The sequence below is a fragment of the Babylonia areolata genome, chromosome 20 (assembly GCF_041734735.1).
Source record: "Babylonia areolata isolate BAREFJ2019XMU chromosome 20, ASM4173473v1, whole genome shotgun sequence".
Classification (NCBI taxonomy): domain Eukaryota; kingdom Metazoa; phylum Mollusca; class Gastropoda; order Neogastropoda; family Buccinidae; genus Babylonia; species Babylonia areolata.
In genome coordinates, this window is record NC_134895.1 from 29,417,140 (window position 1) to 29,437,238 (window position 20,099).

Genomic DNA, 20,099 nt, shown 5'->3' on the forward strand with positions numbered 1-20,099 from the left:
AGGGAAGAACGGATATCAGAGAAGAACAGATGGCACAGAAGATGACAGGGAAGAACGGACAGCAGAGAAGAACAGATGGCACAGAACATGACAGAGAAGTACGGACAGCAGAGAAGAACAGATGGCACAGAAGATGACAGGGAAGAACGGATATCAGAGAAGAACAGATGGCACAGAACATGACAGAGAAGAACGGACAGCAGAGAAGAACAGATGGCACAGAAGATGACAGGGAAGAACGGATATCAGAGAAGAACAGATGGCACAGAAGATGACAGGGAAGAACGGATAGCAGAGAAGAACAGATGGCACAGAAAGATGACAGGGAAGAAGGATAGCTCCTCTCTATTTCATATGTGGGTCTGAGAGGCCCACCATTGGACGAATAAGGGTATTGGCCTTTGCTCCTCTTTCTCATATGTGGATCTGAAAGGCCCACCTTGGGATGAATCAGGATAATGAAATTACATCATTAATTACTCCTTTCTTTTATGATGTAACAATTCCAAATTTTGTCACCGGAAAGGGACTTACGAGTCAGGAAAAGTCAGGAAATTTCATAACTGTAGCTTTAATAGTTCCGGAGATATGGGGACTTTTATGCGGCTGTGGGTCTGACAGACCCACTCTGTGCGGCGAAGGTTAAGTGTGAACACAAAGAAAAAGCATGTCCTGCTTATAACAAAAGCTGTCGCAAGTGTGGCAAGAAAAATCACTTTGAGAAGATGTGTAGATCTAAAGGTGCGAGAGAAGTTCAAGAAGACTCAAGAGAAGAAACTTTTGAAGATGAGGTTTATGAGCCAGACGCTTTGACAGTCATCAAAGAAAATTCAAAACCTTGGACAGAAACTGTGATGCATGAAGCGACATTTAGAAAACTGAAACATAGGCCAAAGTTAAAGAAAACTACAGCAAAACTTCCTTCGCCTGGAGGAAAAGTTCAGAGCAGAGGAGAATTTTGGTCTAAGACAGTCTACAAAGAAAAGCATTTCAAGTTTCGAGTTGTCGTGGCAAATCTAACATCAAAGAGTAACCTACTTAGCAGAACAGCAGCAGTGAAAATGGGACTGATGACGCGTTTAGAAGAAACTGTGTCAAGTGACGTTTTCGGAACAACAGGTCTTTTAAAAACTGAACCAGTGACTATTAAAATAAAAGAAAACTGCACACCGCATTGCGTCACCACAGCACGCCGTGTTCCATTTCCACTGAGAGACAAGGTCAAACAAGAGCTGGACAGACTTGAGCAAGCAGAAGTTATCAAAGAAGTTAAGGAGTCTACAGACTGGTGCGCTCCTATGGTTCCTGTTGTGAAACCTAATGGACAGATTAGGGTGACTATAGACTTTAAGAAATTGAACAGTGCAGTGTATGTTGCCAAATTTAGACGACATTGCGCCAAAACTGTCAGGATTTACTGTATTTTCCACTCTTGATGCGTCATCGGGTTTCTATCAGATACCAATAGCAGAAGAAAGCATGCCATTCACAACCTTTATCACACCATATGGGAGATATTGCTTCCAACGTGTCCCTGTGGGAATCACTCTAGGACCTGAAGTCTTCCAGATGAAGATGAAGGAAGTCCTACAAGGTCTTGAGGGATGTGACGCTATCATGACCACACCATAGTCTACGGGAAAACTAGAAAAGCATGATGCCAGACTGGAAAAAGTTTTTAAAAGAATTCAAGACTGGCATGAAGCTGAATAGAGAAAAATGCCACATGAAGAAGAGTGAAGTCAAATTCTTTGGACACATTGTGAGTGCCAACTGGATAGCTCCAAACCCAGAGAAAGTCCGAGTGATTCGTGACATGCCAGCACCAAAGTCAGTCCAAGAACTCAGATCTGTGTGTGGAATGTTCAACTACATGACTAAGTTTGTGTCAGGCATGGCAGCCAAACTGAAGCCTGTGACAGATCTGCTGAAAGGAGATGTCGAATGGATGTGGGGTCCTCCTCAACAGAAGGCATTTGATGAGATGAAGAAGTGCATAGTAGAATCAACTGCTTTAGGCTTCTACAATCCCAACAAGAGCACCGTAGTCAGCGCCGACAGCAGTAGTTATGGTCTAGGTGCAACCCTCATGCAGTGGAATGATGAAGGCAAACTTGCCCCTACTGCCTTCGCCTCAAGAACCCTTACAGTTTCAGAACGCAGATATGCTCAAATAGAGAAGGAATGCCTCGCATCTGTTTGGGCATGTGAAATTTTTTCGAAGTATCTGGTAGGCCGAGACAGTTTTGAACTTCAAACAGATCATAAACCTTTAGTTCCTCTTATGACAAGCAAAGATTTGGACAAAGCACCAGTGAGGTGCCAGAGATTGTTAATCAGACTTCAGCGTTTCAACCCTGTCGTAGTCCATGTCCCAGGAAAGTCGATAGTGATTGCAGATTCACTTTCAAGGTTACCAGTGCCTCACACAGATGAAGACAAGAGCATGGATGAAGCCGTCACAGCACATGTGGACTGTGTAGAATCTCAGTGGCCTGTGACCAGCCAGAGACTAGACATTCTGAGAGCAGAGACAGTACATGACAGAGAACTGCAACTCGTGATAGGGTACATATTGAATGGATGGCCACGGACAGTACCATATCATCTTCAAGACTATGAGCGAACACAAGGACAGTTGTCCATGGTGGATGGCTTAGTTGTGTTTGAGAACAGGATTGTTGTTCCTAAGTCACAGAGAAAACATGTCCTTCAAAAGCTACACGAGTCTCACCAAGGCACAGGCAAGTGTAGGCAGAACGAACAAGCATCAGTGTGGTGGCCAGGTCTCAGCAAAGAACTCAAACAGGTGGTGTACAACTGTGCACAGTGTAGGAAGAATAGGCCAACTCAGAAGAAGGAGCCATTACAACCAACACCACTACCGCAGAGACTATGGCAAAAGTTAGGGACAGATCTGTGTAACCACAAAGGAAAAGACTATCTTGTGGTTGTGGATTATTTTTCCAGGTGGATAGAAATTTCATATCTCAAATCAACAACAACATCCAGCCTGATCAAAGTGATTCAGTTTCAGTTTCAGTAGCTCAAGGAGGCGTCACTGCGTTCCGACAAAACCATATACGCTACACCACATCTGCCAAGCAGATGCCTGACCAGCAGCATAACCCAACGCGCTTAGTCAGGCCTTGAGAAAAAAAAGAAAGAAAAAAAAGTGAATAAATAATAGATAAGTTCACATAAATAAATAAATAAAAAGTTATAATATAGAAAATGGTAGTAGTAGTAGTAATAATAATAATAATAATAAAATAATAATAATAAATAAATAAGACAACAATGATGATAAATAAGCAAATAAATGTAAAACATGAAGACACACATTCACACATACACCCACACATGCATAACAGATATGCACCAAACATGCAGTTTCACAGATATGAAAGCACAGTCAATACATATAAACGTACATGAGCTCCAAGACACACACACACACACACCACACACATTACCCTGCACCTCCTCTACCCCCCTCCTCCACACACTCATTTCTAGGCTACGTATCGCAGCTTCCATGGCACACATACACACACAAACACACACACACTCACAGAGATGAACACTTACTTGTACAAGCACACACACATATCTCCCACCCCAACCCCACACACATATATACAAAGATATATATATATATATATACGTTCCAATATGCTGTTGCTCCCACAGTGTAGGCATGCATACACTCACATACCTCACCCTTTACCCCACCTCCCCCTCACACACACACACACACACACACACGCACGCACGTGCACAGAACTCTCCTGACACTTGTGTACACTTACACTCTCGCGCATGCACAAACGCACTCAAAAGCACAGACCCACACATACACACAAACACACACACGCACAGAGGCTGCCACTGATTGGCCGCAAGAGGGATGGGAAAAGATCTCTGATGCCAAGAACGTGGCGTCTAGTGTGTTGCTCAGTCTACTGTATTTGGAAAAGCCCACAGAGACTGTTCCGTTTTGAAGAAATTTGCACAATGTTGGTTTGGAAATGATGCCGATATTTGTTTGATTTGCAAAGCATCGTGCTCTACCTTTCATGTTAGACTTGCGGCCACTCCCTCTCTGCTTTTATTTCTTTGAGGCGATCGATGGTGTGATGGCCTTGTACCTGTTCTTTTTGATATCCTTTGACTTTTCTGAGGATTTCCGATTTTCCTAGATGTAGGCCGCTCGTTGGTGTTGTGTTACCAGCAAGTCTGTCAGCTCACTCATTTCCCTTAACACCTGCATGTCCAGTATGACCATGTGAGTTTTTTAATCTGAAAGTTGCACATCGCCTTATGCCACTCTGGGCTTCTTATTCCGTTTTCAATTTTCTGTATGAGGTTCATTGAGTCGGTTAGAATCATGGCATGTTGGTTTCCGGGCATATGGATGGACGATAGCCACTGGAAGGCATGTGTCGCAGCTTCAACTTCCATCATTAGGCTGGAGGTTGTGACTTTGTAGGCAGCATTCTCTTCCCAAATTGTTTTTCCATTTTGTTTCGCAGTGAATCCCCAACCGGATTGGTCTTTGGTGACTGAGCCATCTGATGATGTCCTCTTCTTTACTGTTTACTTCTATGAGTAGCTTCACTTCCGCATCAGTTTTGCCCTCTGGCCATTCCCGACAATGTCTTCCTAGAGTGGGTGAAATGGCTGTGTTGAACAGATGGTTGAGGTTTTCGGGGTTTTTCTCCCATTCTTTTGTTTCTTTCAGGTCTTGTAGTCGGCATACTAGCTGGATTGTGTCTTCTGCTTGCCCCATCCATGATCTTCCTCGTCCAAGACGGCTGCCTTTTGGTTCTTTGACTGCATCATGCAGTGGGTTTTGAGGGTTTTCTAATGCTTTGAAGTAGGTCTTGACCTGTTCTAACTTGTTTCTGGCCTGCACTGAAGGAAGGTCAAGCAGGTATCGCATGGTTTCTGTGGGCGTGTCTTTTGTTGTTCCAAGGATCAGCCTCATAGCTTCATTTTGAACTCTTTCTAATTTTAGGAGGTTGCTTTGAGACGGTGTCGTTTGCCCAAGTTCGTAGTCGATCACACTGAGGACGAGTGATTGGTATAGCAGGAAGAGGTGGCGTTGTTCAATACCTTTGGTTGCCATTGCTATTAAGACTGAAAGGCCCTTTTTGCATTTGAGAACAGTATTTTCCGTATGTTTTCTGAAGGTCAGCATCCTGTCGAAGTGTATTCCTAGGTAGCGTAGGCATTCAGTTTTCTCGATTTGAATCCCATCGAATGACACAGAAGGTGGTGATTTGCTCGCGGTTCTGTTGTTGAGGGTGCACAGCAACGTTTGGGCTTTTGCTGGATTGATGGAAGATCCTGTGTCTTTGCACCATTGAGCAATATTGTTTAGTTGTTTCTGGACGGCTTTAGTTCTTTCCTGAGCATCTTTCGAAGTTTTGAAGACCAGGCCATCATCCTCAAGAGTAAGCACCCGAGCTATTCCATTGTTGTTTAAGTTTGCAAGGCCTTTCGTGTAGACATTGTAGAGGACAGGAGAGACAAGGAGACCCTTGTGGCAGTCCCATGGATAGTTTAGAAGGTGCAGACATCCAATCTCCAAGGCGTAGGACGACGGTTCTTTCCTGAAGCGCTGCTGCTATCCATCTTGTCAGTGTCAAACTTACTCCATACCTTAGTAGCAGCTCCATGAGGTGCGCAAACTGGACTTTATTGTAGGCATCTTCAAGGTCGATTGCTGCTGCTAGTGTTTCTTCTTTCCTTTGAAATCCTTCATACACCTCATATGCAAAAGCAGCTGCATTTTCCCATGTGGACTTGCCTGTTCTGTAACCACCTTGATTTGAAGGGAGAATGTGCCTGTGTTCAAGATCCCTTGCAAGTTTCCTGGCTATCATGCGTTCCATGAGCTTTCCAGCAATGTTTTGCATGGTTAGGATCCGGTATCTGCTTACCTGATGATGGTCCTTTCCTGGTTTTGTTGTGGGTTTTAAGAAGCTGTGTGTCCAGTCCTCCGGCACATGTCCATTGTGGAAACTGTTTTGATATAGATTGAAAAGTTTGCTTCTGTCTTCTTCCGATAGTTCCTTGATGTCCGAGTAGTGAACTTTGTCTGGGCCAGGAGCTGATTCTTTCTTGCATTTAGCTATTGCTTCGTTTAGATCATCTATTGTCAAGTCATCATCAGGTCCAGTCTGCGTAAGAGTTTGGTTTAACTCCTCAACATATTTCTTTTTCTCATCTGAGTTTCTTTGATCGCTCTGTTGTATGAAACGTTTGAGCAGGGCGGATCCTTTTTCTTCGTTTGTCTTAAGCTTGGTTCCGTCAGTGTGTACCATGTCTGGGGTTGTTGTTGTGCACGTTTTCCCTTCCATGCGACGATAAAATTGCCAGAACTCTGTCAATGTTGAGTCATAACTGAGTGCCTCGCAAAACTGTTTCCACTTGTCATTTTTGGCCTCTTGAGCAATGTTTTCAAACAGTTTAGTTTTTTTCTTTCATTTTTGTTTCAATATCTTTGTCTGGAGATGGTTTTGTTCTTTCTTTTTGCCAAAGTTTGACAGCCGCATGTTTTTCTATCCAGGCTCTCTCTGTGTTGGTATTCCACCATGGGGGCTGAATAGTTTGCATCCTGTTCAGTGCCGTTCTTTTGTTTCTTCTGCGTCTTAATTTTTCGATGACGGTTGTCTCTTTGGTTTCATACTGAAATGGATCACGCAGTTTCATACAGGGTTTATCTGACAGTTTCTGTAGACTGAAAACTACCGGGAGGTGGTCACTGCCTTGGTATGGAAGCGTCTCTGCATTCATTTCTGCTCTGAATTTTGGAGATGTTAGAGCGATGTTGATCACACTGTCACTGTCCCCTTGTCTTGTTCCAAGGTGAGTTGGGGATGTGGTTGTTAATGGGCTAAGAAGAATTTCCCCTATCATTCCTTCAAGTGCGAGTCCTTGTGGGTTGGTGTTCCGCTGGTCTCATAGCTTCGATCTTGCATTGAGGTCTCCACAGATAATGACTGATTCTCCAAGTTCGTTCTCTATTTCCTCTAAAAAGGCCCAATCCTCTTTTGTTGTGCAGGTTCCTGGGTGAACATAGGCATTGATGAGCACAATGCTTTTGTGAATTCCGTCAGGTTTTTCGAGACGCCCCCCCACTAGTTCACATGAGTTGCTACACCATTTCTCTAGATTTATGTTGGAAACTTTTGTTTTTTTAGGTTTTTGCTCAGTATGATTGCTACTCCTCTTCCTTCATTCCTTTGAAAGACTGTGGAATTCTCAAAATGTATTGGTCTGTCTGCACTTGTCCTGGTCTCTTGGAGACATAAAATGTCAAAATCATATGCCAATTTCTCAATTGTTGAGATTCTCATTCTCACGCTGGAACAATTCCAACTGCCGATTCTAAAGAATTTCTTTGACAGCCGCTCTGCTTTTGTCATTCTGCTACCAAAGCACAATCTTTTCCCACCTCTTTTGCCACGCCTGTTTTGGGGTGTTGGGGATCTGAATTTATGTCTCGTGCTATGCAGCTGATCCCCGAGGTGCACGCGAGACAGGGTTTTGTTAGTATCCATAGAAGGGTGTTCTATGTGGTGAGGGAAAAAATTCGGTTGCCCTGACAGAGCCTCTTATCAGGGAAGGGCAAATGGATGTCCATCTGTGTGGAGTCCGTCAGCCTGGTGTCGCCCTAAGGCCAGACTGCATACAGTTAGTGACTGTTTAACCCAACAGCCATTCATCCCATTGGTACTGTATGAAAGCCGTGGGATTGGGGATTTTTGTCAAGTTGTCTCCTCTCAGCCAGTGGAAGGGTGCATCTGGGTATTGTTGCGTAGCAGATTTTATTTTGCAGAAAAATACAGGTCCTTCTGTAATGTTTTTTTTTCCCGTGCATTCGACGGACAATCTATCTTTGAGCCCTCTCACACGGCTGCTCAGCCGAGCACAAAATCCGGCTCTTTAGTTGGCCGAGCAGCGTCTAGCGTCTTGGGTCAAAATTTTTTTAATGCCAGACTTTCCCACCGCACTCTGTACTGACCGGCACATTCGCCGCGGTATTTCTGGCCCCGCGTGCCAAACCGGGACACTGCCTTCTTTGTTTCACTCAGCCCCGCGGCCCCCGCCCCACTTTTCCCACCTTTTCTCAGCATCCACACATTTCCTGCAGCGATTACAGAAAGTTGAATTATTGCCATTCCTGGTTGTATTATTGGAGTGCAGTTTGATTTGATTTACACAATTTCATTATTTTATCAACATCATCATTTCATTTTTTTTTTTTTTTTAACCTTAAAAATCTTCGTCTTTCTCGTGAAATGAAGGGCACCGCAGTGCCATAAGCCGACAGACACTCACCCCGCTCTCCATCCCCCTGCTGCTCACTCTCACCATGCTACAGTGTGTTCATTTAAACGTTTGTTGTGCTGCCAAGAAAAATCGCACAACTCAAAAGGTAAGCTAATCTGCATGCAGGCATGCTATATGTTATGTGTGTATTTACGATGTTATTGTGCTAAACGCCTGTTTTCTTAGAGAGGGATTTAAACTTAACGATTTTTGCGATCATGTTTCTGCTTATCCTTCTCTTCTCTTTCTTCATTTATGTTTCAGCCGTTGCCGCAACAACCGCTATGTAAGAAAACATATTGTGTTTGGAGTCAATGGAAAGCTTATTTTGTGTTCTTTTTAGAAAACCACTTCTTTAGTCGTTATTTCCGATCCATCCGAGGAGATGATGCGCGAAAGAAACAAAGCAGATTTACCGCCGAACAAGCGTACAGCGAGTGCTGCTGGCGCGGCCTGTTTGTCAGCCACGTTTATTTATATCCATGCCCTACTTCCTGGGTTCACGAACTTTCGCAGGGCCAACTAAAGTGCCAGCACTGAACACCCGTGCTCAATAATTTACTAATAATTCAAACATTAAACAATAACGTGATGACAAATTATTAATCAAATTCACAGAAAAATCACTTATCTTTGTTCTGAAGCTTGTAGACTGTCTGTAACACTGACCAGTGTGATCTTAACACCTGGTAGTTTCAGCTCCACTACACAATTTCAAATACTGCCTACACAGCCCTCAGTCATGATGGGTCCGCTAAGCGTTGCATAACTACAACGGTCAACTTGCGCGTGGTTTCGCCCGGTGCTATACTGTTTCTGGGCCCTCTCTGTCATTCACTAATAATTCAATAATTAAACAATAACGCGATGACAAATTATCAGTCAATCACACAGAAAAATCACTCTGTCCACAACAAAGATAAGCAATTTTTCCGTGCATTCGACGGACAATCTATCTTTGAGCCCTTTCAATAATTTACTAATAATTCAAACATTAAACAATAACGCGATGACAAATTATTAATCAAATTCACAGAAAAATCACTTATCTTTGTTCTGAAGCTTGTAGACTGTCTGTAACACTGACCAGTGTGATCTTAACACCTGGTAGTTTCAGCTCCACTACACAATTTCAAATACTGCCTACACAGCCCCTCAGTCATGATGGGTCCGCTAAGCGTTGCATAACTACAACGGTCAACTTGCGTGTGGTTTCGCCCTGGGTTAGCAAACGTTGATATAACAGTGTAATTCCAGCTCACAGAAACAAGTGCTTGAGGAGGCAGAACGGGTATCCTACTCAAGGTAGTCTAGGAGTGGGATTGTAGGACAGACCAAAAGGATGGTTAATTCCACCACTGTTCAGCTTCACAGTGCCACCCCAGTTTCAGCCTCCATCCATGAAAAATGTAGAGTCCCAAGGTGCACTGAAGATGTCTGGAACCAGAAGGTACATGCCCTTCAGTCCCATGTGCCAGGAATCATTGATATGAAGCAGCCCCCCACGTCACAGGTGGTGTTGGATAAGCGGTAATACCTGCAACAGGTGGGCCCAACAACATACAGCATGGGACCGGTGGAAACGAACCACTGTCAGCCTGTGGAGACCTTGCTGGAAACAGCTTCCAGCAATGCCCTCCATCTTCTCCAGGGAAGATTTGCTGGTGACCCTGGGCATGTTGCTTGGGGTACCAGTGCTGCCCCCTACATCAGAGATGGTGCTGGGAGTGAGGAAATGGGCTCTGCAACATGCTACCACTTGGCTGCTGGGATACCCAGGTATCTTGAAAGAACTGGTGGAGTTTTCGCAGATGGTGCATCTCCCCGCTGACAGTGATAACACTTTAATGTCAGACCGCCATCAAGAGGCTATGGAAACCTTCTGTATATATCCAGGGCAGCTGGTGCCCAGGGAATTTTTGTCTTTTCCCAGTGAACTCAGTGGCGGTTTTGACTCACTGGAGAACAGTGTTGCTCTTGGTGGCTTGGTTGGAGCCAGAATATCAAGTGTATTATCGGCAAGCATACCCTGTTCCAGTGGAGGTGAGGTGGCGGGATGTGCGATGGAATAGGCCCCGTGCCTTTGACTCGCATTCCCACCTGGACCAAACCTCCAAGCAAATGCAGTTGCTGAGGAATGTTGATCTACAAGCAGTGTTCGACGGCATGTCAGTGGGCCCAAGTAAAGAAATCCAGCTTGTGGGTACCTGTGCCTCCTCCTGAGACCCATACATCCATCCTTCACAGTATTATCTGGCAACTTTCCCCAAGGATACTGTGGTCGCTGCTGGATTCCATCCAAAACACTGTTGCTAGATTCGTAAGCCTTGCATGAATGAATCCTTTGGTAGCCTGAGGGAGTTGTTCTGATCTAGCCCAAGGGGTCATAGCCTGGACCGGATCCTCCTGGGGTCAGATGCCCCATACCTGACTACCCAAGTGAACAAGTGCTCTCCACAGTGGTGGCTTATGAGTATGAAAACTAGAGAAACTACTTTGTGTTTTACTCGGGGGGAGTGTCGTGAAACACGGGCGGAGTTTACGTCGACTGTGAACCGGAAGCATTTTCCAGGAATACAAATGATCCAATCCGGAGAAGAGCAGACAGCTGATTTGGTGTAACGGTCCTCGAGTGTCGAGACGAACACACCAGTATGGCAAGTGCTGACTGCCACAAGAGCGGACGGTGAAAAAGCCTCTGCTAAAAGAAGACGGCAGAGCAGAAAACGGACCCGCATTGACAGTAAGCTAAGCATCCAAACTGGGAGGCACTTGCCTACGGACGTGTGCGAGAAGGGACTGTTGATTCCTGTATAACGATCATTGAGAGTCCCCCGCCACTGGGTTTGTGAAGTGGCGTTTGACTGTGCAGCGAGAATGTGGCTAAGTTTATAGGAAGCAAGTGTAGGACTAGAAGCGTGTCCGATTATACAGAAAAACACGCTTACATACTTTGGACTCTCTCTGTCTCTCTCTCTCTCTCACACACACACACGCACAGAGAGAGAGAGAGAGAAAGAGCGACAGAGAAGTCAGACACTGAGACACAGACAGACGTGCAGTGACACGCAGACCAAAAGCAACAACAAACAACAGAAAAATTGACATACCTGTGTTTGGTAAACTCCACCAGCTTCCAGTGGTGCCAATGGTAGACAGCAGGATAGGCAATTCGCTGCTGCAGGAAATATGCCAATGTGAAATTCAGAACGTCACTGTGAAATCGCCAGTCCATGCCGCAGCTGTACCTGCAAGCGCCACACGGGTGAAAATAAGATACTTGAACCACGTCCTTTTCTATTTAAATTCAAACAGTGAAAACAACAACAAAAAGTAACAATGAGAATGAAAAAAAAACAACTAATCCCAGTGAAATAACAAGAAAGAGAGCGAGCGAGACAAGAGAGAGAGGGTTTTCATCTGAACTGAAGATCGTGGCATCTTTTTTCATACTCTTGAACATTTTGAAGTATAAGGACTACATCTTACAATGGGGATGAACACAATGAAAAATTGACAACCTGTCGTTGAGACGGCATGAACTTTCCTATGTTACCGAGGAATCTTAAAAACAGCATGAGAAATTCAGTGATGTGACCCGAAGGATCCACTGTGACGAGAATGTTAACAATACAAATACCAAAATAACATTTTCCCATAATTATCATCAACATCCCTTCCGTGCCATTAACATCTCCAGTACTACTGCCATTATCACTTGGCCTACCATCAAAACGACGTTCATCTTGAAAATAGTGGTCTGCTTTGTTTAAATCTACAGGCCCACATGATGATACTGTTCGCCTGTTTTTCTGTGATACAATGTGCATGTTGGCTGCTATAAACCTGTGTCATAAAGAGACAACTTACAAAATCAATTTTTAGTGTCTGCCTATTGTATGCTTATGTGTGTACTGCGATATGATTTAGATGGGGTCATATCCAGTCGGTTGAACTGTAACCAAAAGTGACAACAACAACAAGATAATAATAATAATAATAATGTACATTTGTATAGCGCCGTTTCTCTCTAAGAGCTCAGGGCACTTTACATGAAAGAAAATATTACAAATTACATAAATTATTCAAGACCACTCTTTCTCAAAACCCCTCCCTCCCCCCACTCTCTCTCTCCCACTCTTCATGCATCCAAAGTGAGTTGACATGGATGGAGTTGGAGAAAAAGGAAGCTGATAGTGGTTATAGATGGGTTTTAAAAAGATGTTTTTAGTGATGAGCAAAACGCAGATAGAATCGAATGAGGTAGGTTTTTCCAAATATGAGGAGCAGCAAAGAAGAAAGAACGTTCACCAAAGGTTCTTTTATTGACAGGAGGAAGTTTCGAAAGGTAACAGGCAGAGGAAGAGCAGAGATTTCTTGAGGGATTGTAAACACTAATAAGGTCAGAAAGATATGTAGGTCCTGCGGAGTGGAACGCAGATTAGCATAGACGCGCAACTTTGTATTTAATTCTTACTTCAATGAATAATGAATAAATAAGTAATAGATGCTTTTTTTTTTTTTTTTTTTTTTGATAAAACAAAATAAATACTGTCAAGCCCTGACATGGCTATGTGCAGCTGGTTCGACAACATGCATTATGGATCAATAAACATGTGAATAAATGAGTGAATACATAAATACATGAATAAACAAACAAACTAGCAAATAAATAAATGAAATACTGTTAAAAACTCAAAAAGAGAGGTGACCTTGGCAGGCGGTTCAAAGTGCCGTTAAAGAAGAGCAGGTCATTGTTGAGGTGAGGCAAGTGGACGTGCAGATCCCACTGCAGGTCGTAGCCCACAGGTCTGGCACTGCCTAACTCTTTCCTGGGCTTGTACCTATGAAACACAGCTCTGTCAACGACACTGAAGTGTAGCTGTCAAACACGGCAGAGCAAAATTATACAGAAAGAGAATGGGACTCTAGACTTAAAGAGTCAATGACTTTTTCAATTAAGGCTAAAGCCCCATGTGAACAGGGGCCATTAACATAATTTAGATGTATCTTTGTAACTGATAAAAACAGCACAGCTTCTTCAATAGCAAACAGCCACCCCAATTGGGTAAAAAATGTCTCATTCAGTTGAAATGCTCAATAAAGATACTAAAGCAAAACTGCGTATAGCGTCTTCATCATTCGATATAATCAATGAACAGAGTCGAAATAAACATTGATGTACATAATATTTTGGGGAATAACCTGGATTGGAAGGTCTGTCAGAACGGGACATTTCAAAACAAAGTCTTTTCTGGGTTCCTCGCGCAAAGTGCACAATAACTCAGAAATGACATATGGTTTTATAGTCGTATCTGTGCATGTTTAAATCAGAAATACCGAATCCAATCGAGTCAAAGTGAGTCAAGGTGCCTGAAAGAGATAGATAGATAGATATATATATAGAGAGAGAGTCGGCAAGCCAGGAGCAGCCAGCTCGCCAGCGCGGAGAGCTCTTCAAAGAGCGAAACAGCTGTCGTTCGCTGTGCGGGTATAGACATACCTTTTGTAGGAATGAATGGCTTACTTTGTATTCACTGAGACTTGCAATACCCATTTCTCCCATTCCCCCCTTCCCGCCCCGTTGCCCCTATCTCTATCACCCTCTCCCAACCATACTCAGTCTTTATGTTTAACGGGGATATAATTATATACATATCGAATTTTGATCCTTTGTCCCCTTTCTCGTGGAAAACCATGACATAAAGGCCTGGATTTATATATCTATTGAGTCCACACACACACACACACACACACACACACACGCACACACACACATTTTCCTCTTACTTCAGATTAGCATCAATGTCCATCTTCCACGAACGCCGCCTGAAGATGCTGGCCAGAAAGCCCACATTCAGCTGACCCACGGTAGCTCCAGAAGCCACTGGCGTGGCCACACTAGTGATCTCAGCGACCCCAGTCGTTTTTACCCCATCCTGCTTCTGGCTTTTGGATGCCGGTTCTTCAGCCATCCACTTGAGGAACGCCTCCTGCCATTGTATGTGTTCACTGAGGTCATCACTGGCCAAGCGGCTTCTCCAGTTCCAAATACTGCGGGTTCTTTTTAAGCCATCAAAAATATAAAATATTATAAAATAAGGTGACAATATGCAGAATCTAGATCCAAAATGTCATAAGACTGATAGTGAGCTCTATTACAGGCAGGCAGGCAGACAGACACACAGACAGACACACAGACAGACAAATTCACATGAGTACCACCACCGACATGCATACAGAGCCAGACAGGCAGGGAGGCAAAGGGGCAAAGAGACTTACAGTGAGCTCCGCTCCCCGCCTGATCACCATCTCCTCTATGGTCTCCACAGCCTCCTCCGCTCTCTCCTCCAATCTCTTCAGGCGGTTGGCGATGCTGCGCAATGACCGTCGCTCCCTCTGTAACACCATGACGTCATCTTGTCGCCCTCATCTCCTATGTCAATACTATCGCACGCAGTTAATGTTCAATGGAGGGAAAATTAAATGGCCTATGGTGCTACTACCATTACCATTGCCACCACTACTGCGGCAGTTGCGCACACAATTTGCTAACGCTGTTGCCACTACTATTACTACTACTGCTGCTGCAGCTATTAATGCTGTTGCTACTGCTACTGCTACCGCTGCATCTGTTATCACAGCTGCTTTTGGTACTACTTTGCTGCAAAAACCACCACCACTACTACTACTACTACTGTTGCTGCAACTACGATTACCACTGGTGCTGCTTCTACTACTGATGCTGCTGACACTGCTGCTACTACTACTACAACTGCTGCTGTTGCTACTACTTCTGTTGCTGTTACTACTACTGCTACTATTTCTACTGCTGTTGCTGCTAATGATATTGCAGGGACAACTAATGCTGCTGCTGCAACTAAGCTGCTTATACTTTTGATGCTGCTACTATTGCTGTTGTAATTGCTGCTACTACTTCTTCTATCGCCACCACCATTACCACCGCTACATCCCCTGTTGCTACTGGTGTAGAAGACCATAATAAAATACTACTGCTATCATTACTACTCTTGGTTCCAGAACTACTACTAGTGCTTCGAGCTTCGGGCTGCAGTCACAACTTTGGGCACACTGAAGTCCTTGTCGGATCGACGGACAACAATGAAGCAACCACTGTTGCTGCTGCTCCTTCTCCACCTGGTCCTTCTACTATTGACACAATAATTCATTTGGATGGTCGTGCTGGATTCCTACTATTACCGCTGCTCCTGAAACAACCACTAACACGAATATCACCGCTCTTGCCATTACTCCTGAATTCTTGGACAACCGAATACTTACCCCTGCTCTGATGGCCTTAGAGGTGTAGACGATGTCCGTTTGAAAAGCCATGTTGGACACGGGCCCCCTCAGGCTGCCCTCCACCATGACGTCATACTTGTCCTTGTGATCCAGCTGCATGACATAGTGCAGGTTCTGGTGACGCCCTACTGACTCATTACGTACCTCCGCATCCATCGTGATGAGGTCCTGTTGAAATGATGAACGCTTTTAGCATTTTCGTCATTGTCATTGTTCTTGTAGTCATCGTCATGTTTGTCACCTTCATCTTCATCAGCGTTGTTATCATCATCCAATACAAACAGCTGTTGTCATCATCATAATCACTTTCATCATTAACGTCATCATCGTCACTATCGTCATCTTCATCAGCAAAAAAACCCACAAAAAAAACAAAAACAAGAACAACAACAAAAAACGGCATCAACTGTTTTATGACATCTGAACACTCTGTTACTGTCAGCCATGGCAACGTGATGTGCAGAAGCATTCAACGACTGTTAGAAAGAACGAAAATACAACAACAATTTTTTTTTTAAAAAGAAGGAAATAAACAAGAGAGGCAAAGCCTTCAAGGTTCACTTGCGATACACACTTTATTAAAAAAGATAAAGTGAAAATAAGATAATATATAATAAAGTTTTCAAAAACCATTAAAATGTGTTTTGTACTTGATATTATAAAGCTTCGGGAAAAAAGGGGCATACGAGCAGGTTCGAACCAAGCATGTGCAGGTCAAGAGTAAGTAGACTTACAGCACTAAAGTGCGCCTACCAATGGAGTTCAGCAATTTAATCAAACTTAAGGTGTGTGCTTTTTTCGCGTGATAAATCATTTACGGTATTCGATGTGGTAACGCCGTTTAAACCATGTTATTTTGGCATATCTCAATTACTTAAACGATTCTTTAAAGTCTGCGGCAAAGGAGATGTTGCCATTGCCTCATGCACACCGCAACTTGTAGCTGTTTTCTCCAGATCTGCGGAAGACCGCGTTCGACAAACTAAACCCATTCCATTCAATTTCTCTTTTATGTTCATTCTAGTTGATTCAGTCCTTAGTCAGGTCAGGGGCATAGCCCTTGCTACTGGTACCATGTAACCCAGTACTACCTGCCGCATGTGAAGTCTCCCAACGACGGACTAGGCGGAGGAGGAAACCTTTCCCAACGGCTGTGAAGGCGGAAGAGGATGACCAAAGGGCAGGGGGAGCTCTTATCCTTGGCTGGGAGTCCTCCTAGGAGACGGAACTTCGAAGAAAAAACCTGCACCTGCCAAGGCCGTTCTACACGTGGCAGTATCTGCACCTGTGGGACTGTAAGCGTCGGTAGGCGAGAGAGTGGGGAAGGGACTGCACAACTCCTCTTCACTAAAAAAAAAAGTCACCTGTGCTGGTCAGGCAACCAGGCTAATGTCGGAACGACGAGCTTGCCCTTCAACACCCAGCTTTCCCAAGCCCTGCGGCGATGGAGAAGTGGTAACAGGGACAGGCAGAGGATGCTGCTGGCAGTTCCAAGTCACGACTCTGCACGCAGGCGGCTGTGGGGTGATGGTCGTCCGCCGTAGACTGGGGCAGATGCGGCGCCCGTATCCTCCCACAGCGTCACAGCAGCCCTTTTTAGGGACAGCACTGGTCTCCCCACATGGGGAAGGGGAGATAAAAGGACCCCTAAACAAAGCCTGCCTCACCTAGTACCTAGCAGGAAACCGCACCTACTTGGACATCCAACACTAGCAGTCAAAAACAACAGAAGAAAGTCATGCCCTAACTCTGGATGCCTGGAATGTTCGCACCCTTTTGGACAGAGACGAGAGACCAGAAAGGCTCACAGCGCTCATTGCTAGAATGCTTGATTGCTACCACGTGGAGATAGCAGCCCTGAGCGAAACCAGGTTTGCCGGTGAAACCCAGCTGGAGGAAGCTGAAGGGGGGTACACCTTCTACTGCATTGGGAAGCCAGATGGCACCCCAAGAACATCAGGCGTGGGCTTTGCTATACAAACCAAACTTGCATGACAACTTGACAGCCTTCCACGTGGGATAAACGATAGGCTGATGACCCTGCGTCTGAAGCTGTCCGAGGATCGCTTCTCCACATTCATCAGCTGCTATGCCCCGACGATGACCAACCCTGAAGCTTTCTACAAGGAGCTCAGCCACACCATTTCAGCGGTAGACAGAAAGGACAGGCTGATCATCCTTGGGGATTTCAATGCCCGCGTCGGCGTGGACTTTTCCTTGTGGCCAAAAGTCCTGGGACAGCATGGCACTGGGAAGTGCATCTCCAACAGACTGCTTTTGCTCTTGCTCTGCGCGCAGCATGGACTGACCATCACCAACACCCTCTTGAGATGAACAACAGACTTGCACACAAGCTCCAACCAGCCAGGCAGAAACCCCCTAAGAAGCTGAACATCCACTGCCTCCCTATCACCAAGGACGTGCTGCAGAAGTAAATCCAAGCAGCTCTCCAAGAAATTCCTGTATCGACTGATGTAGAAGAGGTATCGAGCACCTTTAGAGATGCTGTGTAAACAGCAGCAGCTGACACACTCGGCTTTGTACAGAGGAGCCACAAAGACTGGTTTGACGAGAACGACTCTGGAATCTCCAAGCTCCTGAACACACTGCATATACGGCATCATGATCACATTTCCGATAAAGACTGCCAGAGGAAGAAGAACCAGTACTTGCAAACCAAACAACTCGTACAGAAGAGGCTGCCTGTTATGATGAACACCTGGTGGGAGAGAAAGTCTGAAGAGCTTCAGTCCGCTGCTGATGCTCACGACATGAAGACCTTCCATGATGGTCTCCGAGCTGTGTATGGGCCGAGAGTCACAGGATCAACCCCTGTCCGAGCCTTGGACCAGACCACCCTCCTGACAGACAAGAAAGACATCCTTGCCCGCTGGGTAGAGCACTTCAACACCCTCCTCAACAGGGACTCGTCCGTATCTGACGAGGTAACTGCAGCCCTCCCACAGCTACCAGTCAATGACTCGTTAGCTGCCCCTCCAATCAAGGCCAAGACCCGGAAGGCCCTGAAGCTGACAACGTCAGGAAAAGCACCAGGAGCGGATGGAATCCAGGCCGACATCTACAAGTATGGAGGCGAGGTGCTGACAGACAAGCTGACCGCCCTGTTCCAATCTATCTGGGAGAGAGGGGAGGTCCCCCAGGATTTCAAGGATGCTTCAATTGTCCTCATTTACAAACGGATGGGAGACAGAACATCCTGCGATAACCACCGTGGAATCTCTCTCCTCTACATCGCTGGCAATATCTTTGCCCGCATCATACTGAACAGACTGGCTGACCATGTCTCCAACACAGTCATCCCTGAAACACAGTGCAGCTTCCGCTCAGGCAGGGGAACATGTGACATGGTGTTTGCCGTACGCCAGATGCAAGAGAAGTGCCGTGAGCAGAACAAGGAGCTCCACATGGTCTTTGTAGACCTGACGAAGGCCTTCGACACAGTGAACCGCTGTGGTCTGTGGAAGATCCTTCTAAAGTTCGGCTGCTCAGAGAGCCTAATCCAGCTGATTGCATCATTCCACGATGGCATGCTGGTGAGAGTACAGGAAAATACTGACATGTCGGATCCGTTCCCTGTGGTAAATGGAGTGAAGCAGGGCTGCGTCCTGGCACCCACACTGTTCTCCATTCTCTTCTCTGCCATGCTGATTGACGCCTTCCAAGACTGTGACCAGGGCATATACATTCAGTTTCGCACAGATGGCAAACTTTTCAACTTGCGGCAACTCCACGCTAGGTCCAGGGTGTTTGAGGCACTGTTGAGAGAGTTCCTCTTCGCTGATGACTGCGGGCTTGCTGCACACACCCATGAGGACACGCAGTTCATCATGGACAGGTTCTCAACCTCCTGCAGGCGATTTGGACTCACCATCAACCTCAGAAAGACAGAGTCCATGTACCAACCAGCTAGCTCACAGAACGCCAGTGCCTCCCCCCCACCTGCAATCAAGGTCGATGACACAGAGATCAAGTCAGTCGACAAGCTTTGCTACCTGGGCAGCACCCTATGCAGCAACGGAGCCCTTGATGCAGAAGTGACGCTGCGCATCGCCAAGGCCAGCTCCGCCTTTGGCAGACTCAACGACAGGCTGTGGAACAAAAAAGGCATCAGGCTCAGCACCGAAATCAAAACCTACAGAGCTGTTGTGCTGACCACTTGTTGTACTGCTGTGAAACATGGACGACGTATCGCCGTCACATTCAACAACTTAAGCAGTTTCACCAGAGATGCCTACGAAAGATCCTTGGCATCAAGTGGCAAGATAGGGTCTCCAACCTCCAGTTCCTAGAGAGAAGCGGCCTGCCCAGCATCGAAAGCCTGCTGATCCAGTGCCAGCTATGCTGGACAGGACACGTCCGCATGACAGACAGCAGGATCCAGAAGATACTATTGTATGGCCAGCTGAAGGAAG

General features: G+C 45.4%; 1 protein-coding gene across 2 annotated transcripts in view; it reads right to left on the reverse strand.

Moving 5' to 3' along the window:
- Positions 1 to 20,099, reverse strand: part of LOC143294853 (apolipoprotein B-100-like) — a 143,440-nt gene that overhangs the window by 20,930 nt on the left and 102,411 nt on the right. For both annotated transcript variants that reach the window (XM_076606358.1, XM_076606359.1), the window contains exons 24-28: positions 15,646 to 15,834; positions 14,626 to 14,742; positions 14,134 to 14,336; positions 13,056 to 13,187; positions 11,454 to 11,591 (exon numbers count right to left, since the gene is read on the reverse strand). In XM_076606358.1, coding sequence (XP_076462473.1) covers positions 11,454 to 11,591; positions 13,056 to 13,187; positions 14,134 to 14,336; positions 14,626 to 14,742; positions 15,646 to 15,834 — 779 coding nt within the window. The remainder of the gene's footprint in view (positions 1 to 11,453; positions 11,592 to 13,055; positions 13,188 to 14,133; positions 14,337 to 14,625; positions 14,743 to 15,645; positions 15,835 to 20,099) is intronic.